At 41.0% G+C, this 21,459-nt stretch overlaps 1 protein-coding gene across 2 annotated transcripts in view; it reads right to left on the bottom strand.

Moving 5' to 3' along the window:
• Window positions 1-21,459, bottom strand: part of taok3a (TAO kinase 3a) — an 85,731-nt gene that overhangs the window by 28,600 nt on the left and 35,672 nt on the right. For both annotated transcript variants that reach the window (XM_085786252.1, XM_085786253.1), the window contains exons 3-11: window positions 16,542-16,787; window positions 11,942-12,013; window positions 10,603-10,704; window positions 10,216-10,261; window positions 8,425-8,521; window positions 7,862-7,975; window positions 6,348-6,439; window positions 6,050-6,143; window positions 3,591-3,672 (exon numbers count right to left, since the gene is read on the bottom strand). In XM_085786252.1, the coding sequence (XP_085642378.1) occupies window positions 3,591-3,672; window positions 6,050-6,143; window positions 6,348-6,439; window positions 7,862-7,975; window positions 8,425-8,521; window positions 10,216-10,261; window positions 10,603-10,704; window positions 11,942-12,013; window positions 16,542-16,673 (831 nt within the window). In that variant the 5' untranslated portion in view covers window positions 16,674-16,787. The remainder of the gene's footprint in view (window positions 1-3,590; window positions 3,673-6,049; window positions 6,144-6,347; window positions 6,440-7,861; window positions 7,976-8,424; window positions 8,522-10,215; window positions 10,262-10,602; window positions 10,705-11,941; window positions 12,014-16,541; window positions 16,788-21,459) is intronic.

The following is a 21,459-nucleotide window of genomic DNA, read 5'->3' as shown; positions in this document are numbered from 1 at the left end:
ACACACACGCGCTGCTGTATACTAGCAACCTGATGTTTCATTCCCACACTGAGAAAGTTTAAGACCAACAGCAACAGCAGGATTACCGTTATAAAAACATGACTGTTTAATGTTTCCTAACACGGTCGGTTTTACACTAAACTGTTTAGTGAACCACATTTCTAAGCTGTGATCAGTTCGACTGTAAGGAACCAACCAACCGACCCGTTCTGTAATTTGGTGGAGGTGTAATTTTGGCGGAGGCCAGGTCATTACGGCTTTTATATAATTATTTAGATTGTTACATAATCAGCAGGTCAAAGTGGTGGGTGGGGCTGGTGGCTTGGGAGTAGGAAGGGGTGGGTAAGAGTGTGTGTGTGTGTGTGTGTGTGTGTGTGTGGTGTTGTTTTATATTTTGGGGCACTGTGCTGCTCTGACATTCAGATAAAAATAAGACTAAAAACAAAAATAAATACATCTCTCCTGTGCTTCCCACCCACTCCACCACACATTCACATTCACACCTCCCTCTTAGTCACGCTCATTCATAAAATATCGTGTGCTTCAAATGACTGAAATGTACGAAATGCCAGAGTACAGGACTAAAATATATATAATATACTGTATGATTAAAAATATATTTTTTTAGGTTCCATTCCCAGCTTTTTTTTCCCTCTTCTCCGTACACCTTCCTCTCCATGTGACAGATGCTGGTGTAATGGGTTAGTCAGGACACAGGGGAATGACATCACGCTCTGAAAATAGAGATGAGAGTGATTTGTCCCGTTTTCTGACGGACCCACAGAGCGTGGGCGGGCTGGCCACCCCCGTCCCGTCCACCAGCGACAACTTATCTCCAGGATTTTTCCTCATTATAAAAAGGCAGCGTTAAGAAGAAGTGACGATATTTCCAACCCCCGATTCCCCCTCTATGTACACTTCATTGTCGCATTATCAGACTCTCTTTCTTTATCTTTATTGTATTTAAACACATATTGTTATTAATCACGGTGTCTTTAAGTTTTTGGCTTGTAAAAAAAACACATAAAAATGAATAAATTCAATCACAGCCTCTTTGGGAATCTGCTGTTACACTGGGAATATCTGTGGTTTACTAGTTAAACTGTGGGATTTACAAAAAAAAAAAAAAAAGTACAAAATACAACTCAAATAACACCCAGAGCTATTTTTAACTGTACAAGAGAGTATTTTTTGCATAAACTGTGAGTACTTATGGGAGTAGGTCACTAAGCGGTTATTATTTAATTATTTATGTAATTATTATCATCACTCTGGATGAGGTACACACAGGGAGAGAGAGAGTGTGTTTAACCTGAAGCTGATAGCTCAAGGCCCCCAGATTAGTGACCTGATTTCCCCTTTAAAGAGCTTGGAGGGGCGTGTGCCTCTCTGTATCCGTGTGTGTGTCTGTGTGTGTGTGTTGGTGCACACTGATAAAGAGAGAGAGAGAGAGAGAGAGAGAGAGAGAGAGAGAGAGAGTGTGTGTACGTGTATGTGAGGGGAAAGTGGGGTATTAATCATAAGCTACACTCCTACCCCCAAAAAGCCCTCCAACATAAAGCAGCCCTTTTCGACACTGATCCAAAGTCTGTTTGGTACTTATCCCTCTTTAATGGTTTTTTCGGTCAGGATTTGGGTCAGGGGTGCTGGGAAGAGATCCTATCCTGACGACCGGCGTCCAGAGCCCTCGCCCTCCCTCCCCCTATCTCCCCCTCTCTCCCCTCTTATCCGTCTAACCACTATCTTACAGTACCTCACTCCTTCATGGCTTAAAAAAAACAAACAGGTGAGGCAGGTGTGAAAGCAGCACTGTTGAGCGTGATCAACAAGAACATAAAACTCTTAGTGGGGACCAATAGGATTACCTACTGGTCAAATAAACAAAAAGATCAACCCCCCCCCCCGCTCCTCAGTCATCACACAAAGAGCTGGTGAGACCGGTGTACTTTTTAAGGTGGGGGGGTTGTTGTGCATGAGGTGCATGAAGACCGACCTGCAGCATTCCTCGGTTATGTCATTTGTTTGCGTTTCTTTTTTGCCAGATCACAGCGAAGCCACGTGTCAAAATTATTATTTTTTTACCTTGAAGGTTCCTTCTCGACCTTGAAAGTTGTTACACACCAAAAAAAATCCCAATTTCTTTCTATTCCTCAGGCCAAATTTTACACAGTTGTATTTGAAGCTTCAACCATCTCCCTGTCTTTTTCAATAAAATCCAGAAAAGCCACACAGGAACAAACATGAAAAGTCACCACATACTGAGCCTGTAAAGGGAGTTGGAAAAAACTGTAGCAAGTATAAGAAGTATAAATCCAAAATAATTGACAAATATAGAGCAGGTGAGGTGAGCTGTATCATGACACACTGGAGAACTGGGAAGTCAAGCTTGTTTGTTCTTAGTTTTCTCTTTTGTTGTACAAATATAAGCCATAACATTTATCTATTCTGCCTGGTTTTGTCTTTCTTTGTTTTTTTTGTTGTTGCTTTTTATCTTGTATTGCATATCTTAATGTAATAAGGTGTAGGAATAACAAGCCACGGCTTCAGCCTACACCTTTTTGGTCCATGATTTCAAAATTAAACATAAGTTGTTTCTATGATAAAAATCTAACTGTCACATGTAAAGAAAAGAGCGTACAATTTCTTAAAGAGGAACTGTGCATGGTTTGTAGCTTAACTATGCTATTAGTGCTATTATGCTATACTTAACTATTTTTACCTTAATTGGAGCTTTGGGGTAATTGTAATGGTTTAATAAATGGCTAAACTTGTTAGAGGGAGAATGGAGGCTCTCTGCCTTCCACGTGTGTGTCACTTATTGTGTCTCTTGGCTGAAATACAACCTTGCAAGATCAGAGCCTCCGCCCCAGTGTCCCAGCTCTCGTCTCTGCAGCACCACGCGCCTCGTAACCTGTAATCTCTTGTTTTATGACAGATTAAACTACACAAATATACACGTTGTAACATCGTATATGATATATAACGTTATGCACCGCTCTATTGATTGATTTCTTGCTGGCTTTGTTGTAAATAAATGCACATGGCCGGAAGGAGGGTTAGCAAAACAGCAGGAAAAGCGACCAGATTTGCATAGTTCCTCTTTAAATGCTTCTAATTTTGCATGTTTTCTGTCATGCAAGAACAAAGACACTAATTATACTATATATATATATATGATGTGTAGAAGAAGTAGCATTTAAAACCTGCATCAGTCAGGGGCCTTTATCAAAGGACTGATGTAGAGGCTGCACACACATACACACACACACACACACACACACACACACTGTACAGAGCCCTTAAGGCCCATGGCTACAAGGCGCAGCACGAGAAACAAGAGTTGCAACAAATGGGAGTGAAAAAATAAAAAAATAAAAAATAAAGAGAGAGAGAGAGGCAGTTCTCAGCGGGGTGCCTGATGCTTGCGTTTGAAGAATACACTGTGTATCTGCTTGCATATTAGGGAGCCGTGGGTGAGTGGGCGGGTGGGTGGGTTGCGGAGTGACTCATCCGCATGGCTTCGGGGGGACCGCGAGCGAGACAGGAAGTGAGGTCACAGCTGGAGGGATTAACAGAGGAAGCCCACTCACTCTTAGCAGCTCCCCTGACGAGGGTCTGTCCTGAGGAATTTTCAGTAGGCAGTAGTCGACGAAGCTCCGGAAAGGGTCAGACCTGGGTAAAGAGGACGAGGAGAGATGAGATAAGCGGGGTTATAGATGATGAGCATTAACAGCAGCGACGCTCTCTATTGTAACACACACAGACACACACCTACTGCACTTATTGTCAATGAATGTTTAACGTGATGAGTAATCTCCACTTTCTGTTTATCATATCAATGAATTAAGCTGCAGAAATCCTTTGTAATCTCTCTGTGTGGCTGTGCCCCCCCCCCCTATATAGTATGAATCATAGTATATGTGTTATGTAAATATGTGGAGCAATAAAAATATAGGCCACTGGAGCCGTGGAACACTGTGCTACTGACTCGGATCTAAAAATATGCTCTTTGTAACACAATATATGTAACAGGGTGTGTTTGGGTTGTTGTAGTTGTTGTTGTGGTGGGGACGGTAAAATACAGTCGCCTTAAAAATACATATTTTTTGACAGTTTGTGCACTTTTCAGGGTCATTATGGGGTCAGTGAGTGCAAAAGCTCCACCTCGACGTCTACCTCGAATGTCCCTCTGTGGGTTGGCCAAGGTATGTCAAGCCCAGTTGTGTGTACAGTACAGTGCGGCCTTGTGTTTGTGTAGTGAAGTAACGCTACAGAGCCGATGTCTCTACTCGTCTCATCTGGCGGGATGTTGCTAACGCCTCGGGGGCCGTTGGAGCTCCTCCAAAAATACCACAACCCCTTGCACTGCACTGCACCGCCCGAGCTTCAGCCCCGATGTTAGAAAACCGACGCTAATTTTACAAACAGGCGATCTCCGTGCACAGTCGTAAGCCAGGCTGCAAATTCTTAAAAAGGCCCTGTTTCTCATGACTTGATTTTTTTTTTGTCAGAGCCCACAACACACGCACGCTCTCTTGTAGATGTGTTAAAAAAAAAGAAAAGAAAAAGGAATCCTTATTTTAACTCGGGTGGAAGACACAGGAAGGCCACTGGTGCCTTCAGGCTGATGGAGAACAAAGGAGATTCAGATTATTGCAAAAAAAAAGAAAGAATCACAAGACGCAGACACCTGCACGACTCTGCACGCCTCAAACCTCAAACACGTCGTTCACTTTCATACCAGTGGTAGTGACGAGCGCACAAAGGTGAATTATAGGGGAAAACAACATCAAACATAGGGTTAATATTTCATGAGCGTCGTTTCTCCCATGACAGTCGCACCTCACATGCGATGTGTGAACAGTGGCCACAGCAGCAGCAGCTCAAAGGAGTGGGGGAATGTTTTGCTGCCGGGCTAATTTACCACTACTGTACTTTCCTTTTATATCTTTTTTGTTGTTGTTTTTTTGGGCCAAATTACCTCGGCTTTCTATAAAATATACATCCAATCTCTCCTGAGTCAAAGTTTACATCAGTTTACAGTTTTGTGAAAGCTCAAAAAGTAACAAATCATCAAATAGTTCATCCAGATATATTAAATAATCTTCATTTTTGCCAGAATTAAAAAAAAAAAGAAGAACCAAATCAGTTTAATTTCTTCACCAGAGAGAGATATTCTGTATCAGCAGAAATCAACTGTTTCAAATTCACATGTAGTTTCTTAACTCATTATCTGCACCAACATGAAAAATGAAACATTTCGTGATGATTTCCAGCAGAACAACCGGTCTTGACTGGAAGAAGGTGCGTTTTTTCGACACTGTGGGATGGGCTGGTGTTGTGAAGAGACAGCAGAGAGCTGTTTAAAACCTGCTGGCCTAAATTAAATTGCTTAAAGTTTTTTTTTGATGTCTGGAAGGAGAGTCTCTAGAGAATCTATTAGCATCCACCACAGTCATGAGCTGTAAAGGCTGAGAGCAGCATAAAGTAATGCATAAAGCAGGCTGTTTTTCTACCCATATTACATCTAGAACGAGCAGTGTGGATAGAAAAAGAAACATCCTACTTAGTATGGCAAACAAAAAAACAAAAATAAGATTAGAATAATCACACTGCGTTGTTTTTTGACGTTGATGTACAATTAAATATGTGCTCTACAGCCCCACGGGAACATGTGCGTATTTATTACTCCACAATATTTCCACTGGATGAGGCGTCTCAGGTAATTACATAAGAGACTTAGAGCGTGACCTCGCACGAGGCCTGTCGCACGGATCACAGGGTCGTGCAGATTAACACGGGGATGTCTTACTCTGACTGAGCCCACTCCAGACTGGGCATTCGTTCCCTTTTTCTTTTTCTTTTCTTTCACAGCTGACTGGAGGTATTGTAGCAGCATTTCCCCGGCTTTTATTTTGATTGTGTGGATTATAAATAAGTTTCGATAGCATGACTCATTTCTGGCGTTGGGGCTTTGTCAGTTAATTGTGGGATGGTGGTGGTGGTGATAAACAGTTCTGATATTGAACGGTAATATTGTACAACTCACCACTCATTGGACTGCAGCGTGGGAGAGTCGTTCTGGGCGATATGATATAAGGCACTCATGGCGTTCATGTTGAACAAGGGCGGTTTACGCTCCGCTAAAAGAAGAAGAGAAGAGAAGAGAAGAGAAGGAAGAGACAGAGATAGATTGAGAACGGAGAGCTATGTTTAGTGCCAGTTTTCACAATCACAAAAAATCACAAACATTTACTTTTCTTCCACTTGTTGAATTATTTTTTAATCAATTTAGCTCAGTTAGATGAATATGTTAATGTTTGACCAGTAGGTTGACATCTGCTCACCCAGTTCAATACAAGTGATACCCAGGGACCATATGTCCACTTTCCCCTCGTACTGACCCTCGTCCATGGCTAGAATCACCTCTGGGGCCATCCTGAGGACACACACACGCACACACACATACAGTATAAACACACAGTTTTTTTCAAGTATGAGGTAAAATCCATGAAAATGTTATAATCTGCTAAGCCTCTCATAGCTTTTAAAGACTCTGCTATGCTGTGATAGCAGCTCAGTTTTGGGAAGGCGGAATTTAACATGATGAGTGATTACGTGATGATTTCATTCCCCATCAAAGTTGCCAAGAGTGTGTGAGTGAATATTTTGGTGGATAAAGACGAGCTGATCATTTTTCTACAAAACAACAGAAGATATTATGGCAGCTTTATATAATACACTTGAACTATATTGTGACATAAACCGAAATATCTGACATCGCTGGATTCATGAAACTTTCATTAAGTCCCACCATAACTTATGACACACACACACACCAGCTTCAGATGTTTCAAACTCCGGCATCAGTGACAATGTGATGACAACAACATGAAGAGCTCTCATCCTGACATAAAAGCAGCTATAACTTGAGCAAAACACTTTGTAATTCCTGTGCAAAAAACCCCCCAACAAAATAAAACAGACACTGGAGAAACACACCAAGTAAAATATATACTATATAACCCAGTTCAGGCTGATCTTCTACCAAATGTCTGTTAGAGGTAAGAGATCCTGGAAAAAACAGGCTACATTTTGAAAATACAAAAAAAAGAGAAGAGGAAAAAAATACTTTGCACATCTATTTGCTGTACAGGTGCATAGGAGACGGATAAGTAGATCCGCAAATGAAGCGAATATACAGACTCCCGCACACTATTACACTTTTATTGGCTGCAACGTTTCGCTACTGTGACCTGACCGGTTTGCCTGAAGGAGGTCACAGTACTGAAACATTGCAGCCAATAAAAGTTTGTTTTTGTGCAAGTGTAACAGTGTGCGGGAGTCTGTATATTCAAAATACAAAATTCAAAAGTCCAAGACCCTTTCTCGCATCTTGTAACCTTGTTTTGAAAGGTGTTTTATAAATAAAATTATCATAACTATTATATTTTGCACCATAATGATGCTGCAACTCGTCTCGTTGAATTTAGCAAGCTAGCATTTTAGCTCAGGACGTCACTGAGCAGCGCCTTTGTTTTGGTCAGTTGAGAAGACGAGTACACAAAGAGTGGACGCCATTATTGAGCTCCCGTATTTCTCTTTTTCTTTGATTCTCAATTCATCAAACAGTGAGTAACGTGAGACCGCTTTGTCATGTATGATATTTATTGTTTTGCTCAATAAAGTAGCTACAGTCGTGAACTCCCAAGTAACCTATTTTGTGGACGTGTCTTTTTTTCTGCCCACACCACCACTGACAAACAAACTGACGGACTGACGAACTGTTACAAAGGTAAAAATGTAGCATAGTTAAGCTACAAATCCTGTATAGCTCCTCTTTAAGGCTGTTTATACTAACCAGTAAGGTGTTCCCACAAAGGAGTTGGCAGGTGAGGCAATGGAGGCAGAGCCAAAGTCGGCCAGTTTGACTTGACCGAGCTCAGTCAGCAGGATGTTACCAGCTTTCACATCTCTGGATGAGGGGAGAGAGAGGAGAGGGGTGAACATATGGAGAGAGAGGATATCAGCTTCACAGCCAAGAGAACCTACAGTACAAGTCATCAGAGTAAAAAAAGGAAAACAACAAAACATGATGCATGATTGCAGATGAAGATGAGGGTACACTGTGGGTCTGACGCCGCACCACAGTTGGACGTCAATCAAATCTGTCTGCCATTAAAAGATAATATTGTTGGAGCCGGTGCAACATGGAGGGTTGTTACCTCCTCACAGTGAAGCTCGAGAAGCATGAAACAAGTGCAGACGTGAGGTTTTCTTTTTACAACTTAATTAGCAAAACGCTGCAATAAAGGGAGAGCATGAGCGCCTCTCGTCTCATTTCATCATCATGTCTTTGCTGGAGTCGGTGTGAGTGTGTGGTGATGCTCCTGTTGCAAAGAAGAGGAAGCAAACTTGACTCACCTGTGAATCATATTATGGGAATGTAGGTAAGCCAGTCCTAGCAAGGCACCGTGGGTAATGGCAGCAATTTCCATCTCTTGGAGCGGTTTCTTATGAACTTGGGAGGGGGAGAAATAAGTACAATGGAAATGAGTGGGGAACATCGAAGGATTTGAGTGATGCAATAATGAACTGTATTCATCATACAGGCCCTGATAAAAGTTTTTATCTGTGGTTTTTAAGGAAAAAAAAAGACTCTCGAAGTCTGTCTGCTGTTGCTGTCAGCCCCGTCAGAAAGTACTTTGCATCCACCATATGGATAACACGTAAACAGCTGTGATATTGACTCCTGAGCTGGCTCCCTGTGGACAGACAGACTCCATCCCAGAAAGGTCAGAGCAGAACTATCACTGAGAAACTTTTACACAGGCCAAAGTCCAAAGAAAACAGGCCACAGCCAACTGTTATGACAGCGTGTCTACGTCAGTGATGAGTGCACACATAGGTGCTTAAAATAACACATTAGGATCAGGTCAGAAAATGTTTTACCGGGGTGAGCAGTTCAGGACAGTCCGAGCTTTGATAACTGGAGAATGTTTTTTGGGAGGTTTCATCTAGAAACTGGACTAAAACTATTATGTTTTCTTGTTTTTTTTAATCTGTATCAGACTTTCTCTGGCCAGTATCACAGGTCAGACCGCATAAACAACATAAATTCACATTAACTCTGCAACAACTTGCTTCATGACGCAACGATGCACCCTATGCATGCATTCACACAGACACATATGGTTTGTTCTACAGTGATCTTCACATGATGCTAACAAAAAACCACAGGAAATAATCACAGATCATGAGGTTTCTATGGGTTTTTCAGCAAACAAATGCAGCCATCTGATAGCAGGCAGTTCCTCATGTTGGGTAAGTTGAGCACAAACCTCAAGAGCTGAGGTCAAAACATACTCTGGACTCGTTTGTGTGGTCAAATAAACCTACAATAATGAGCTACCATGATAAAGAGTGGATTAATGAGACTTATTTTAAAGCAATAGCAGAGTCAACTAAAAACCAATGTGCAAAAAATCTACGAGAGCAAAAAGAGAATGCAAACTTTTATCATTAGGACAATTTAAATCCACGATTGCATCTTCTTTTACCTTCAACTGCTCCTGTTTTTAATTAGACTTCTCTGTTTTCAATTTACCTTTGTCACTTTTACTTTTTGTTATTTCTGATATGTTCATTGTATGTTTCAAATGTTTTGTGTTTTGTCTCGGCTATATTGTAATTAATGAGGTTGCTTCCTCAATATATCTCAGAGTTTAAATAAAGGTTAGAATTATATTAATAATAACAATAACAATAACAACATATAAAGAATGTGTTTTTGTTCTCAGTACATCAGACTGGTCTGAGTTTGATGGTCACATATTCACAAGTTCCTTCAAAAAGACGAGTTTTAGATGTTTTCTTTTCTCCAAAGAGTCGAAGAAGTATCTGCTTCTGCTTAAGTTTGCTTGGTTTTGCATAAAGACCAGACAGAGTTGGTAAAAGGCAGCCTTGTCCTGTCTGAAGCTCACTTATTCATGTGTTATCTTGAATTTATTGAATGCGTCCAATAACCCAAATGTAAAAAAAAAATGACTCTGATATTAAAAGATTTTTGGTGGTGGTGTGGTTGTAAAACCATTTCTTGGCCTTGTGCGATAACTCTGTGGCTAAAAATCCTGACACGGACAATAAAAAAAAACAGTTTTATAATCATATGTTTCAAAGTGTGAGTGCACATTAAACATTAATAAATACACTTACCCTCTAGTAAATCTGATGCGGAGCCCAGGCAGTACTCCATCACCAGCTGAAACAGAATACATTTACAGATGATGAATAACTAATCATGAGAACTTCACCATAAAATATCCTGAACACAAAAGCTTAAAGTCAAGTTTGTGAAGTTCTGCAAACTGATCACTTTATCACATTATCACATCTACAATGGAGTCGGTGCAGAGAGAGACTTTAACAGGCAGCAGGGGGGGAAAAAAACACGGTCAGTGGGACACAAGAGAGAGAGGGGATGAAGACAAAGAGGAAAAGGATCAGACAAGAGAGGAAGGAAAAGATAAACTGAGACTGTTGCAAAACCGGCGAGAGAGGAACTTTGATAAAATAAGACGCCGTGAGGAAGGATCCACTCACCCAGGCAGTGTTGTCTTTCAAGTAGCAGCCTTTGTACTCGATCGTGTTTGGGTGTCGCAGCTGTCCCAAAAACTTGACCTCCTTAATGATGTCCTGCCACTTCTGACAAGACAGAAAAAAAAGCACATACAGACGGGTTACACACTGCAGGTGCAATCTCAGGAACACACAAGTGCACATTGTTGACTTTGACTGCAAACGGTGCAGCTGGCCTGGCCTCTGTGTTATGGCTATTATACAGCTGTTATCGCCGTCTGTGGATGTTTTTGTTTTGTTTTTTAATGTCGCATAAATGTAAAAACTAGTTACAAACTGTCTGACAGTGTCCTCCTCACACACAAGAACCATCATTCACAGGTTTATAAAAAGAAAGTTTACTAAAACCACAGAGACGTGGGCTCCAGTTCAGCTGTGGAGGAAGCTGTGATCACAGAGGACGCTTCTGAAATACACTTCACTTCTGCCTTCAGCCTCAAACTTTTCCAGTGTTTTTTTTAAAGGGAGGCACATGTTTGTTCTAATTTTTGCAACTGGCTGTGACTAACTATTCCTACATTATTTTTTGTTCTTTACTGGTAACCTACAGTAAACACCACAAATGAAACGTCTTACACGTGGACTCTTCACTTGATTTGTGTCTAAACATGACAGATAAATGTTTTCTTGACCACAACAAATGCCCCCTCGAACTTGAGCTTTTTTTGTGATATGGTTAGAAAAACGACTCCCATTTAATTGTGGTGGTGCATTCACAGACGCATCATAGTTTGTGTGCGTTATATACAGTGCATTTGTTTATAAACACTCTCACCGTGGTTCACTGGAGTCCCAAAGCTTTAGAAATGGCTTTGCAACACATTTTACAGACTGACAGATGTCAGCGGTTTTGTTTTTTCATCTTTTTTTGAATTTCTTTAGATCATGACATAATGTGTTGCTTCTTACGATCTTTTAGCCTGCTTCACTTTGTCAGACAGATACTATTTGTGATTCAACATGTCTGGCAGTGACTGGACCTGGGTGTGGAGACTAGTGAAATTTAACTCAGCTTTCCAAAAAATTGGGTTTATCACAGTCAGTTCATGATTTAACAAGGGGGCCAATTACTTTTTCACAAAGGGCCAGGTAGGTTTGGATAGCTTTTTTCCCTTAAAAAATGAAATAATCATTTAAAAACTGCATTTTATATTTACTTGGGTTTATTTTTGTCTAATATTAAAATTAGCTGGATGATCTTAAACATTTAAGTTTGACAAATATGCAAAAAAAAAGTAAGAAATACTTTTTCACTGCGCTGTACTGTATGTGCGTTTGTTGTCATTGTTTGCGCGTTACTTACTTCGGTAGTCTGCTTGCCATTATAGGACATCTTTTTGATGGCCACCACCTCGTTGGAGTAAGAGTTGCGTGCCTGAAAGACAGAAAACATGGAAGAGGTTATTTAACCGCAAACTTGTTCCCGTTTTTAGTACCTTTCAAAACCACTTACACTTGGCATTTTCATGTAAATGTTTGTGTATTGTATTGTATGTCTGTGGGTCTGTAACTAATTGTTGTATTATGTCGGTCTGAAACAGGTCTCTCTTGGAAATGAGGGTGTCATTTTCTCATGAACTTGTGTATCAATGAGATTACCTGTATATATAAAGGTTAAAAAAAAGAAAAAGAGAATAAATTGTATCAACAAATAACACCTTTTTCTCCAAAACCATCACACGCACCACTGAGCGATATTACAAAGGAATGATACAGCAATAGAGCTGTAAATTGGAAATAAATAACTTCTCAGTGGACAGTGATTTATGTATAGCTGTGTAAATCTTAAGCAGACAAAACATAACGCATGCAAAGAGCAATATATTTATGAGAGGAGTGACACTGCAGTGACAGAGTCGCTCGTCTGAATTGAAACAACTTTATCGCCTGATCAAAGCACTCAGCAGTGTGTGATCAGGGGGGAAACCCTAAGTGCTGTACTGTATGTACACACTGTAGCTGCTGTATGTATTTGAGTTTGAGTCTGTGCACATGATCCACATGCCTATGGAAAAAACAAAACCTGTGATGTTAACCTCAGAGACATCTGACCTCGGGGAGAGCTCTGCTGCAGCTCAGCCTATAAGCCCTCCCTCATCTCAGCTTCATCTCACTTACAAAATAAATGGGAATTTCATGTCAAGAGTCAAATGGCATTAGAGTAACAGCGGGAAAGAGTATCCCCATTTGACTCTTTTTTTTTTTTTTTTTTAGATTCATTTGATCCCAATGATTGCCTGTCAGTGCATGAATAATATCTATAGTGTATAGGCAACAGAGAGGAGGGAGAGAAAAGAAAATCATGTAACGATGAAATATTGAAATACATTCAGGCTAATTGTCATTGCAAAAAAGAAAAGGGTGGTGTATCAATAATTACAATAGACTAATTCATTCAACATACACCACTGTGCGATGCGTTCAAAGCCCTGGGTGATGGGCCTGCAAACTCAACAGAGGGAATTCCTCTTGTTCTCCTCCGTAACAGAATTCCTCCTCCTTATAATGCATTAACTATGAATGCACACACACAATATTGCATACATTTACTTGACTATGCATGAATGTGCGTGAATAACCTTGAGAATATTCATGCATGTACAGAGGTTGTCACAGCACCCTTTTATTTATTTTTATCATGCATTAAACCTGTATTAATCTGATAGAGCGTAAGTACTACAGAGATGTACAGTAGGGTTTAAATAGTTCAATAAAAGCAAAGTATTTCTTAATGTCACATTAAGTTTAAGTTTGAATGAATTTGCATATTCTCCCACTGTGTTTCTTAGGGTGCTCATTTAGAGATCTCTCCCAACAGTGAGATACTTTCCAATGCGAATCAGGGCTACACTTATAATAATTTCACTTTGATATTTTTTTTCTGTCTATAAATTGATTAAAAAAATGTTGATGGACTCCTGTAAGTCATCATCACCATGAATTATTACAGTGTGCTCAAAGCAATAAGGTAAATGAGCAGCAGCAGCAGCGGCAGCAGCCAGATGATTAGCAGGACTTAGTGCCCTGGGTTTTGCCTCTCAGGCTACAGGAGGATTCCTTATTACTGAATGAATAAATTATTATTTTTTCACCTTAAAAGCCATATTTTATTCACAGGCACATCAATCAAAGATACGAAACTGAAAATCAAACCTTGAGTTTAACTGTGTCGTTATTTACACAGCATTTCTCCCACATACTTTTTTATCGAAATGTGCTGCTTTTATAGACAATGTTTAGACATATATCCTCTTATATGGTATTTTAGTATTTAAACATCTTTATCCAGAGAGAGAGAGAGAAAATAAATAAATAAAAATAACTATGCCATTTTCGGGTCAATGACGTGATGCAACCCAATGTCAAGGGGTGTAACTGGTATTTTCTGATTCGCAGGAAAATAAATCTAGACTCAAATGTGGAATAAATGTAATTTACTTCTGCAATGCAAGACTATATGGTTCTTGACAAATTTTACATAATAATAATAATAACAATCAGTGCTTTTAGGATATGTCCAGTCCAGTGTTGCTAAAAAGCATTCAAATTCGAATATAGAAATACTGCAAATGTTTTCAGAAGAAAGTATAGTTTTAAGTACACTTAAATTCACTATAGGTGAATAACATATTTAATATTTATCATTCTTTTGTAGGTACCCCATTTGACATTTTCAGGGGTATTCAGTCAAAAAATGTCATTTTAAATGACATAAACCCTAATGACTAACAGCTAAAGCTATAGCTGTGTACCAGTTGTAATGTGGACAGCAGAAGTGTGTCAGTGAGCACGGCACTGGCATCAGGGCAGGATTTAGACGCACACACTGGAGCCTGTTAGCCAGACGGACATGGGCACCAGGGCTACTAGTGATGTATTGGGGCTGTGTGTGTGTGTGTGTGTGTGTGTGTGTGTGTGTGTGTGTGTGTGTGTGTGTGTGTCTGTGTGTGTGTGTGTGTGTGTAACAGACATGGGATAGAAGGGGATAGTAAAGCCCTGGCAGCCAAGAAAATCCTGCCCCACTATTGACAGCTTCTCTGTTTTTCTATACCAAGAGAACAGCTGTCTTAGGACGCAGGGAGGGAGGGAGGAGGCTTATCACCCCCCGGCCCCAGCATCTGGAAGGGGAGGGAGGGGGCAAAGGAGAGTAAGAGGAGAAGAAATGAAGAGAGAGTAGAGAAGAGGAGACGCTTTCAACCTCCCTCCACGCAGCTTTAGAATCAAAGGCTTGATGAGTAATTAGTGATGATGAGATTAGTAAGAAAAGGCGACAGAGCGAATCCTGATAGAGGAATCCACTCCACGCCACGCCACTCCATCTCTTTGGCTCAATTGTATTCAAACAGCCTTAATGTTATACAAGTGTACAAAATAATCAATACAGGACTATGAGTCAGTGTGTCCAGCTGCGGCCTCTGCCATCTCAAATTAAATGAACCACCTCAACTGAAGTCGATAAAGTCGACTCAGGGCTCCCACGTTTTCCTTGAAATCATTTTCCAAGACTTTTCCACCAGGACATTTTCAGCTGCTACAGTCTGACAGACATGTTTTGGAAAAGTGTTGATTCTGACAGTTGTACCTTATTTTGTACATCTAACCCGTTTGTTTCTATGTTTATTCCTCCCTTACCCCCAGAAGTCTGATTTAAAGGTGTACAGTCTATGGCTCTTACTTATCTATGAAATAATCTTTTACATGCTTAGAAATTATGATAAATTAACCATAGAACAACCTAACATATTGTTTTTGTTCCAAAACCACACCCACTACAGCTCTCTGCTGCTCCTCTGTCTGTCACTCAGCAGAGAAAACCCTCATGCTCGTGGTCCAATACCAGAAACACTCATCAACTCAAAGTTACTAGTTTTCAATCCTTGGTGGAGTCTGAAGAAGTCAAATTTGAGCTCTGGTACCTGATGTCAAGATGTGATTAATGATTTTCCAGGACAACTTAAAGGGATACTTCACCCAAAATCAATAATTCACCAATTTTCTACTCACTGTCATGCCAAGGAAGGTTTTGGAGAACTTTCGGAGTCATCAAAACGCTTTTGGAGTTCCAGGGGGGGTTCGGCTGGCAACGGATTTTCATATAATGGCGGCGGATAGAGTTCACTTTTGAATCGTCCAAAACACACACTATGAAACATCCAGATACAATATCTCCATACTGCTCGTCTGTACTGACCCAAGTGTCCTGAAGCCGCCACATGAAAAAGTTGTTTGAAAAAAATTAATTTGATCTCTGTTTTTAGCCTTGTTGTAGTAGTAGCTCCCAGTGGCTCTGTTGATGTTTGTGAGATTTCCTGCAAGATGTTCGTTCGTCGTTGTAAACCATTGGATGTATGAAGAACATCTGACAGCAAATCTCACGCAGCCACTGGGAGCTACTGCCACAACAAGGCTAAAAACAGAGATCAAATTATTTTTTTCTGAACAACTTTTTCATGTGGCGGCTTCAGGACACTTGGGTCAGTACAGAGGAGCATTATGTTTCATAGTGTGTGTTTTGGATGATTCAAAAGTGAACTCTATCCGCCGCCATTATATGAAAATCTATTACCAGCTGGACCCCCCCCCTGGAACTCCAAAAGCATTTTGATTGGTCAACCATTTTCCAGGTTTTCCAGGATGCGTAGGAACCTGCTACATTATTCCTAACATCCAATGACTTAAATAACTTTCAGTTCCTCTTTGGGTCCTGTGATATTTGAAATACTTTGAGGCAAAAAGATGCATTTTGAAGCAAAACTCTGAGAAAAACCAGAGCAATATAACCATGACAACAACTTGAGGGTCATTTCTTTTTCACTTTCCCATCACAAGGACCAAGGATATCTTCAGCATCAGTTCAACAGACGACACTTCTTCAATCCGTGTTCATAAAATTGTTCACTTACAAAGTAGACGGCACCAAAGCTGCCATGGCCGATCTCGTGCAGGTCGCAGAAGACGTCCTCGGGGTCATCTTTGAAGAAGAGGTCGGCCAGCTCGGGGTCCTTCGGCACTCCTTTCCGCGTGGACGACGGCATTATTATGGGCTGGACATGGGCTAGGCGCCGGGGACCGCGCTCACACACACACGACTGCTGCTGCTGCTACCGCCACCAGATGTCCACGATGGACCCGGCATTGGCCAGCTCGACCTAGGAGAGACACAACAGAAAAGAAGACAAAAACGAACTATGAGACGACATTTTTATTGTTCATCGGACCGAACTGGACACGATTATCACGTTTCTTTCCTGTTGTGCGACGGGACAAACTTCATCAGGCCTAAGAAAGTCAATAATAAAACTTTTATGAGCAGGGTGTAGAACAAATAACTATAAATCTAATCAGTGTCAAACCAGTAACACGTATCCTACGGCGTTATATTACACCAACACACATACACGCCCAAATAAGGTCAGTAAGTGATACCCAGGAAGATCAAGACATTGTTTGATCTGGGCCTTGTGTTTCTTTTGAAGACTATCCACAGTTTCCACATTTGTGCGGGTGCGTGCGTGTGTGTACATGCATGTGGGCACATGTCTTTCCATGAGTGTTTGCACTTCTCATGGACAGTTGATGGGTGACAAGTCTGGAAAAAAGGCAGTCATATGACGATGGCTAACTGACTAGTCCTGCTGCTCATCCAACTTACAATCGCACTTGCTCATGTAAACATGTACACACACACACACACACACACACACACACACAAATACACACATACACGCCACACTTGACAGCTGAAGCTGAGTCACTGATGCACCATTTCCACACATGCACAGAGTGTAACAGTTGCCCGCCGTGTGCGTGCAGACACACACACACACACGTACACACACACACACATACACACACACACTGAATGCTTTATATCACAAGGCTACAGCCGGGCTGTGAAGCGTGTACGCATCCTGGACACCCTGCTCCAGTTAGCTTCGCTGCACATGCAACACACACATGCACACAGTCGCACACTATCGTTCTCATTCCAGTTTCTCTCTGTGTCTCTGTTTTATTTTTTTATTTATTCATTTTTTGTTGCATGAAATCTCTGTGCACATCAGCCAGATGCAGCAAGCAAATCTGGCTCGGAGAGGCCGGCCCCACACAGAGCGAGCTGACATGCAGGCAGAGGCAGCAAGACACACAGGCACCCAGGCCAAGACACTAAGCATCAGCATCATCCTAATCCCAGGCTCTTAAAGGGATCTAAGCCATAACACCCACTCCAAAAATATCAGTCTTAAAGGCAAAGTCCTGTGGCCTCTCCTCCGTGGAACCAGATGCACAAAGATGGCAGCCTCGAGGCTTTTTATTTCTTTTGGGGGGAGGAAGGGCATCACATTAGGTACAGTATGAGATGGATCCAGTCAGAGGTTTTAATGGGGATATCCAGATTCTTCTTCTTTTTTCTCTTTCTCCCCTAATAAAAAACAACCAATTCCAGCTTTCTTGAGCTAAAATGGAGATCCAAGAACCAAAAGTTTGAAATCGGCCTCAAGGTTCATCTGTGTCATCACTCGTCCAATAGAAAGACACAAGACTCATGTGTCCAAGGCCTGTGTCAAGAGACGAAGAGACGCTGGTTATTTGTTTGATATGTGGAGTTGAAGGGAAGAAGTGTGTTGTCATCACTCAGGTTATAATTTTGTCAACAGCTGAGTGAGTTCCCGAGGCTTTTGGACAACAGGGAAACAACGTTGTGACTGTAATTGGATAACTGGATTTATTTCTTAAAAAACAAACAATCCCAGCTTTCTTGAGCTAAAATGGCCAACGTCACCAAAAAGTTGTAAAATCTTGAGAGATCCAAGAAGCAGAAGTTTGGAATTGGCCTCAAGGTTCATCAGCGTCATCACTCGTTCCAATAGAAAGACACAAGATTCAATGTCTGGTTATTCGTAACTCTGTGGAGTTAGAGGGAAGTAGTGTGTGTATAGTTTTGTCAACAGTGAGTTACCGAGTCTTTTGGACAACAGTTTGGGTGGGTGAGCATCACATTAGGTACGGTATGGGAATGATTCAGTTTCACTTCAATGGGGATTTAAAAAAAAAACAACCTCCTAATAAAAATAAACAATCCCAGCTTTCTTGAGCTAAAATGGCTCACGTCACTAAAAAGTTGTAAAATCTCAAGAGATCCAAGAAGCAAAAGTTTGAAAGTGGCCTCAAGGTTAATCATCAGCGTCATCACTCGTCTAATAGAAAAACACAAGTCTCATCACGTGTTCAAAGCCTTTGTCAAGATACGAAGGGAAGAAGCATGTTGTCGTTGTCATCACTCAGGTTATAATTTTGTCAACAGCTGAGTGAGTTCCAGAGGCTTTTGGACAACAGTGAAACGATGTTGAGCGTTCACGTTGTGACTGTATAATTGGATAACTGGATGTATTTCTTGTCATATTAGTATCACAGAAGGAGGTGAGAGGAGTGCGCCGGCCAAGAAAACAGCAACAAGGACACAGCGACACACACACACGGACTCTCGTAACCTTCTGTACGTTGAAAGGACTCCCGGAGCAGCACTGCCAGCCTCCTCCTCCTCCTCCTCCTCCTCCAACCATCGTAAACATCTCATCATTCGGGACGGCAGCCAGTTGTACTACTGTAGCCTGACTAAAGTCAATTTCATGCCATTAAGCTTTTGATTTCTCTCTCCAAGAACACGCTTGGAAGCGAACCACAGGTTGTCATGATGTAAACAACAACAGGCGAGGTTTCGGTTTACCTGCTTACATAAATGTGAAACGTGCAGGCGAACATACTTTTTGCCTCCAGCCATACGTTGGTTGTAGAGGCTTTTCTGGGAAGCATGAAACCCTCGACTGAGACCTGCCTGCATTTGACGGAGGTGTGACGAATGATCAGTGAACCATAGAGTACAGTATAGGAATGGTACTGTATGGGTAAAACCTATAGACCACAGATTTATTTATACTCATCATGGGTCTATTTTAAACTGCCATGATCTATCAGGCTGTGGGTTTATTTGACTTCTTCAAATGTTTCTGATTCAATGGACTTTTGTTGGTACTAAATGCTGTAAAGTTAGCCATCACACAATCTGACACAGATTTGGTGAAAGCATGAATAGATTTCCAGAAAAAAAAAACACAGCTTCAATTTTAACACTGTCAAAAAAAGGAGAATAGGAGTTCCTCTTTGCTTTTGACAGTTTGAAGAATTATCTTTCATGATCTTAAGAGTCGTTTCTGGAGGGAGATCAAATTTATGGAAGACTTTAAAAATAGATTCTTTAATTTTGTCACTGTATTTTCAGCAAAGTTGCGATTTTTGTGAAGTATTTCTTCTTACATAAAACATCTTTTTAATTCTCGAACCAATGGAACATTTCAAAAACCCCAAATATTAAATTACATATGACAAATAAATGCAGCAAACCAAATAACGTTTGACTGATTGATCTTTTCTTGACATTCATTGGCCTGTATTCTACATCAGGGGCCAAAAAACAACAACCACAAAGACCTGAGCTCTGTGTGTGCTAGTGTTGTTACCTGTGGTATGTTTTTTGCATGTGTTTCACTGTGAGCACTTGAATTTTTAAATCCCAGTTCACCTACAATATGAACATGTGTGTCCATGTGTGTCAGTGAATCTGTGTCTGTGTCTCCTTGTTGCATCACCACTGTCTGTCTCTCATCTCTCCTGCTTGAGCAGCTCCTGATAGCTACTAAAATAAAGCCTGACACAACTCACCCCTCTTCACCCCCCACTTCCACACTATCCCCATCAAAAACACGCCCACACCGTGTACACATACATATTACACACACACAATATGCTGCTTTCACTGATAGAAAATTAGGTTATAATAAAATAAGAGAAAAAAACAAAAGAAAGAGTAAAAAAAAGAAAAGAAAAGAAAAAAGATGTGACTGGTCGATAGAAAAAGCGAAAGAGAAAGCGCACAAGATCCAAACCACAACCATGGAGAGTCAGTAGGTGTATGTTTGTGTGTGTGCATGTGTGTAAAAGATGGATAGAAATGGTGCAAATGAACGCCGAGGTCACGTGATCACTCTAGAGACTGCACACCTCCCTCTCTCCTCCACTCTTCCTCCTCCTCCTCCTCCTCTCTTAAGATGTGTGAAGTGATGCAATGTGGCAACAACAGGTTGTAACACAGGGGACTCGGTAAAGCTGTTACTAGTCCGGCAAAGCCCAGTGTTTGGACAGTTAGCTGTGTGTGTGTGTGTGTGTGTGTGTGTGTGTGTGTGTGTCTGTCTGTGTGCATGTGTGTGTGTGTGTGTGCGCGTGTGTGTCTACCGTGGATCTATGAATGGTATTGTGCTGAGAGAGAGCTGATTAGGCAAATGGCTTAGACAGATTAAACGGTTTGTGTGTGTGTTCGTGTGTGCGTGAGTGTGAATTCTTTACAACATGTGCACAGCTACACACACACACACACACACACACACACCGCTGCATGACACTGTGCTTATATGTAGGTGAGCATTAGTGTGTGTACTCACTCACTACACACTTTGCATGCACGCACTGGTGTCTTAGTAAATGAGATGTTGCGTGTGTGTGTGTTACTGTGGGGGTGTGTAATGGGGGTAAAAGGTTTGCTATATACAATAAACTGTATGTCATAAAAACAAATGATAAGGAGAGATTATACGGTTTAATGCTAATCTAGACTACACACACACACACACACACACACACACACACACACACACACACACACACACTAATACGCAGAAGGATACACAGATTTTTTAAAATGTTTTTCTTCACAGCTAATATCTGAAAGTTTTGAAAAATGTTTGATCAAGAAATCGAAACATAACT

This window comes from Trachurus japonicus, chromosome 9 (assembly GCF_045865225.1).
Source record: "Trachurus japonicus isolate A0001 chromosome 9, Traja_1.0".
NCBI classification, from domain to species: Eukaryota; Metazoa; Chordata; class Actinopteri; order Carangiformes; family Carangidae; genus Trachurus; species Trachurus japonicus.
This window is presented reverse-complemented; position numbering and strand designations above follow the sequence as displayed.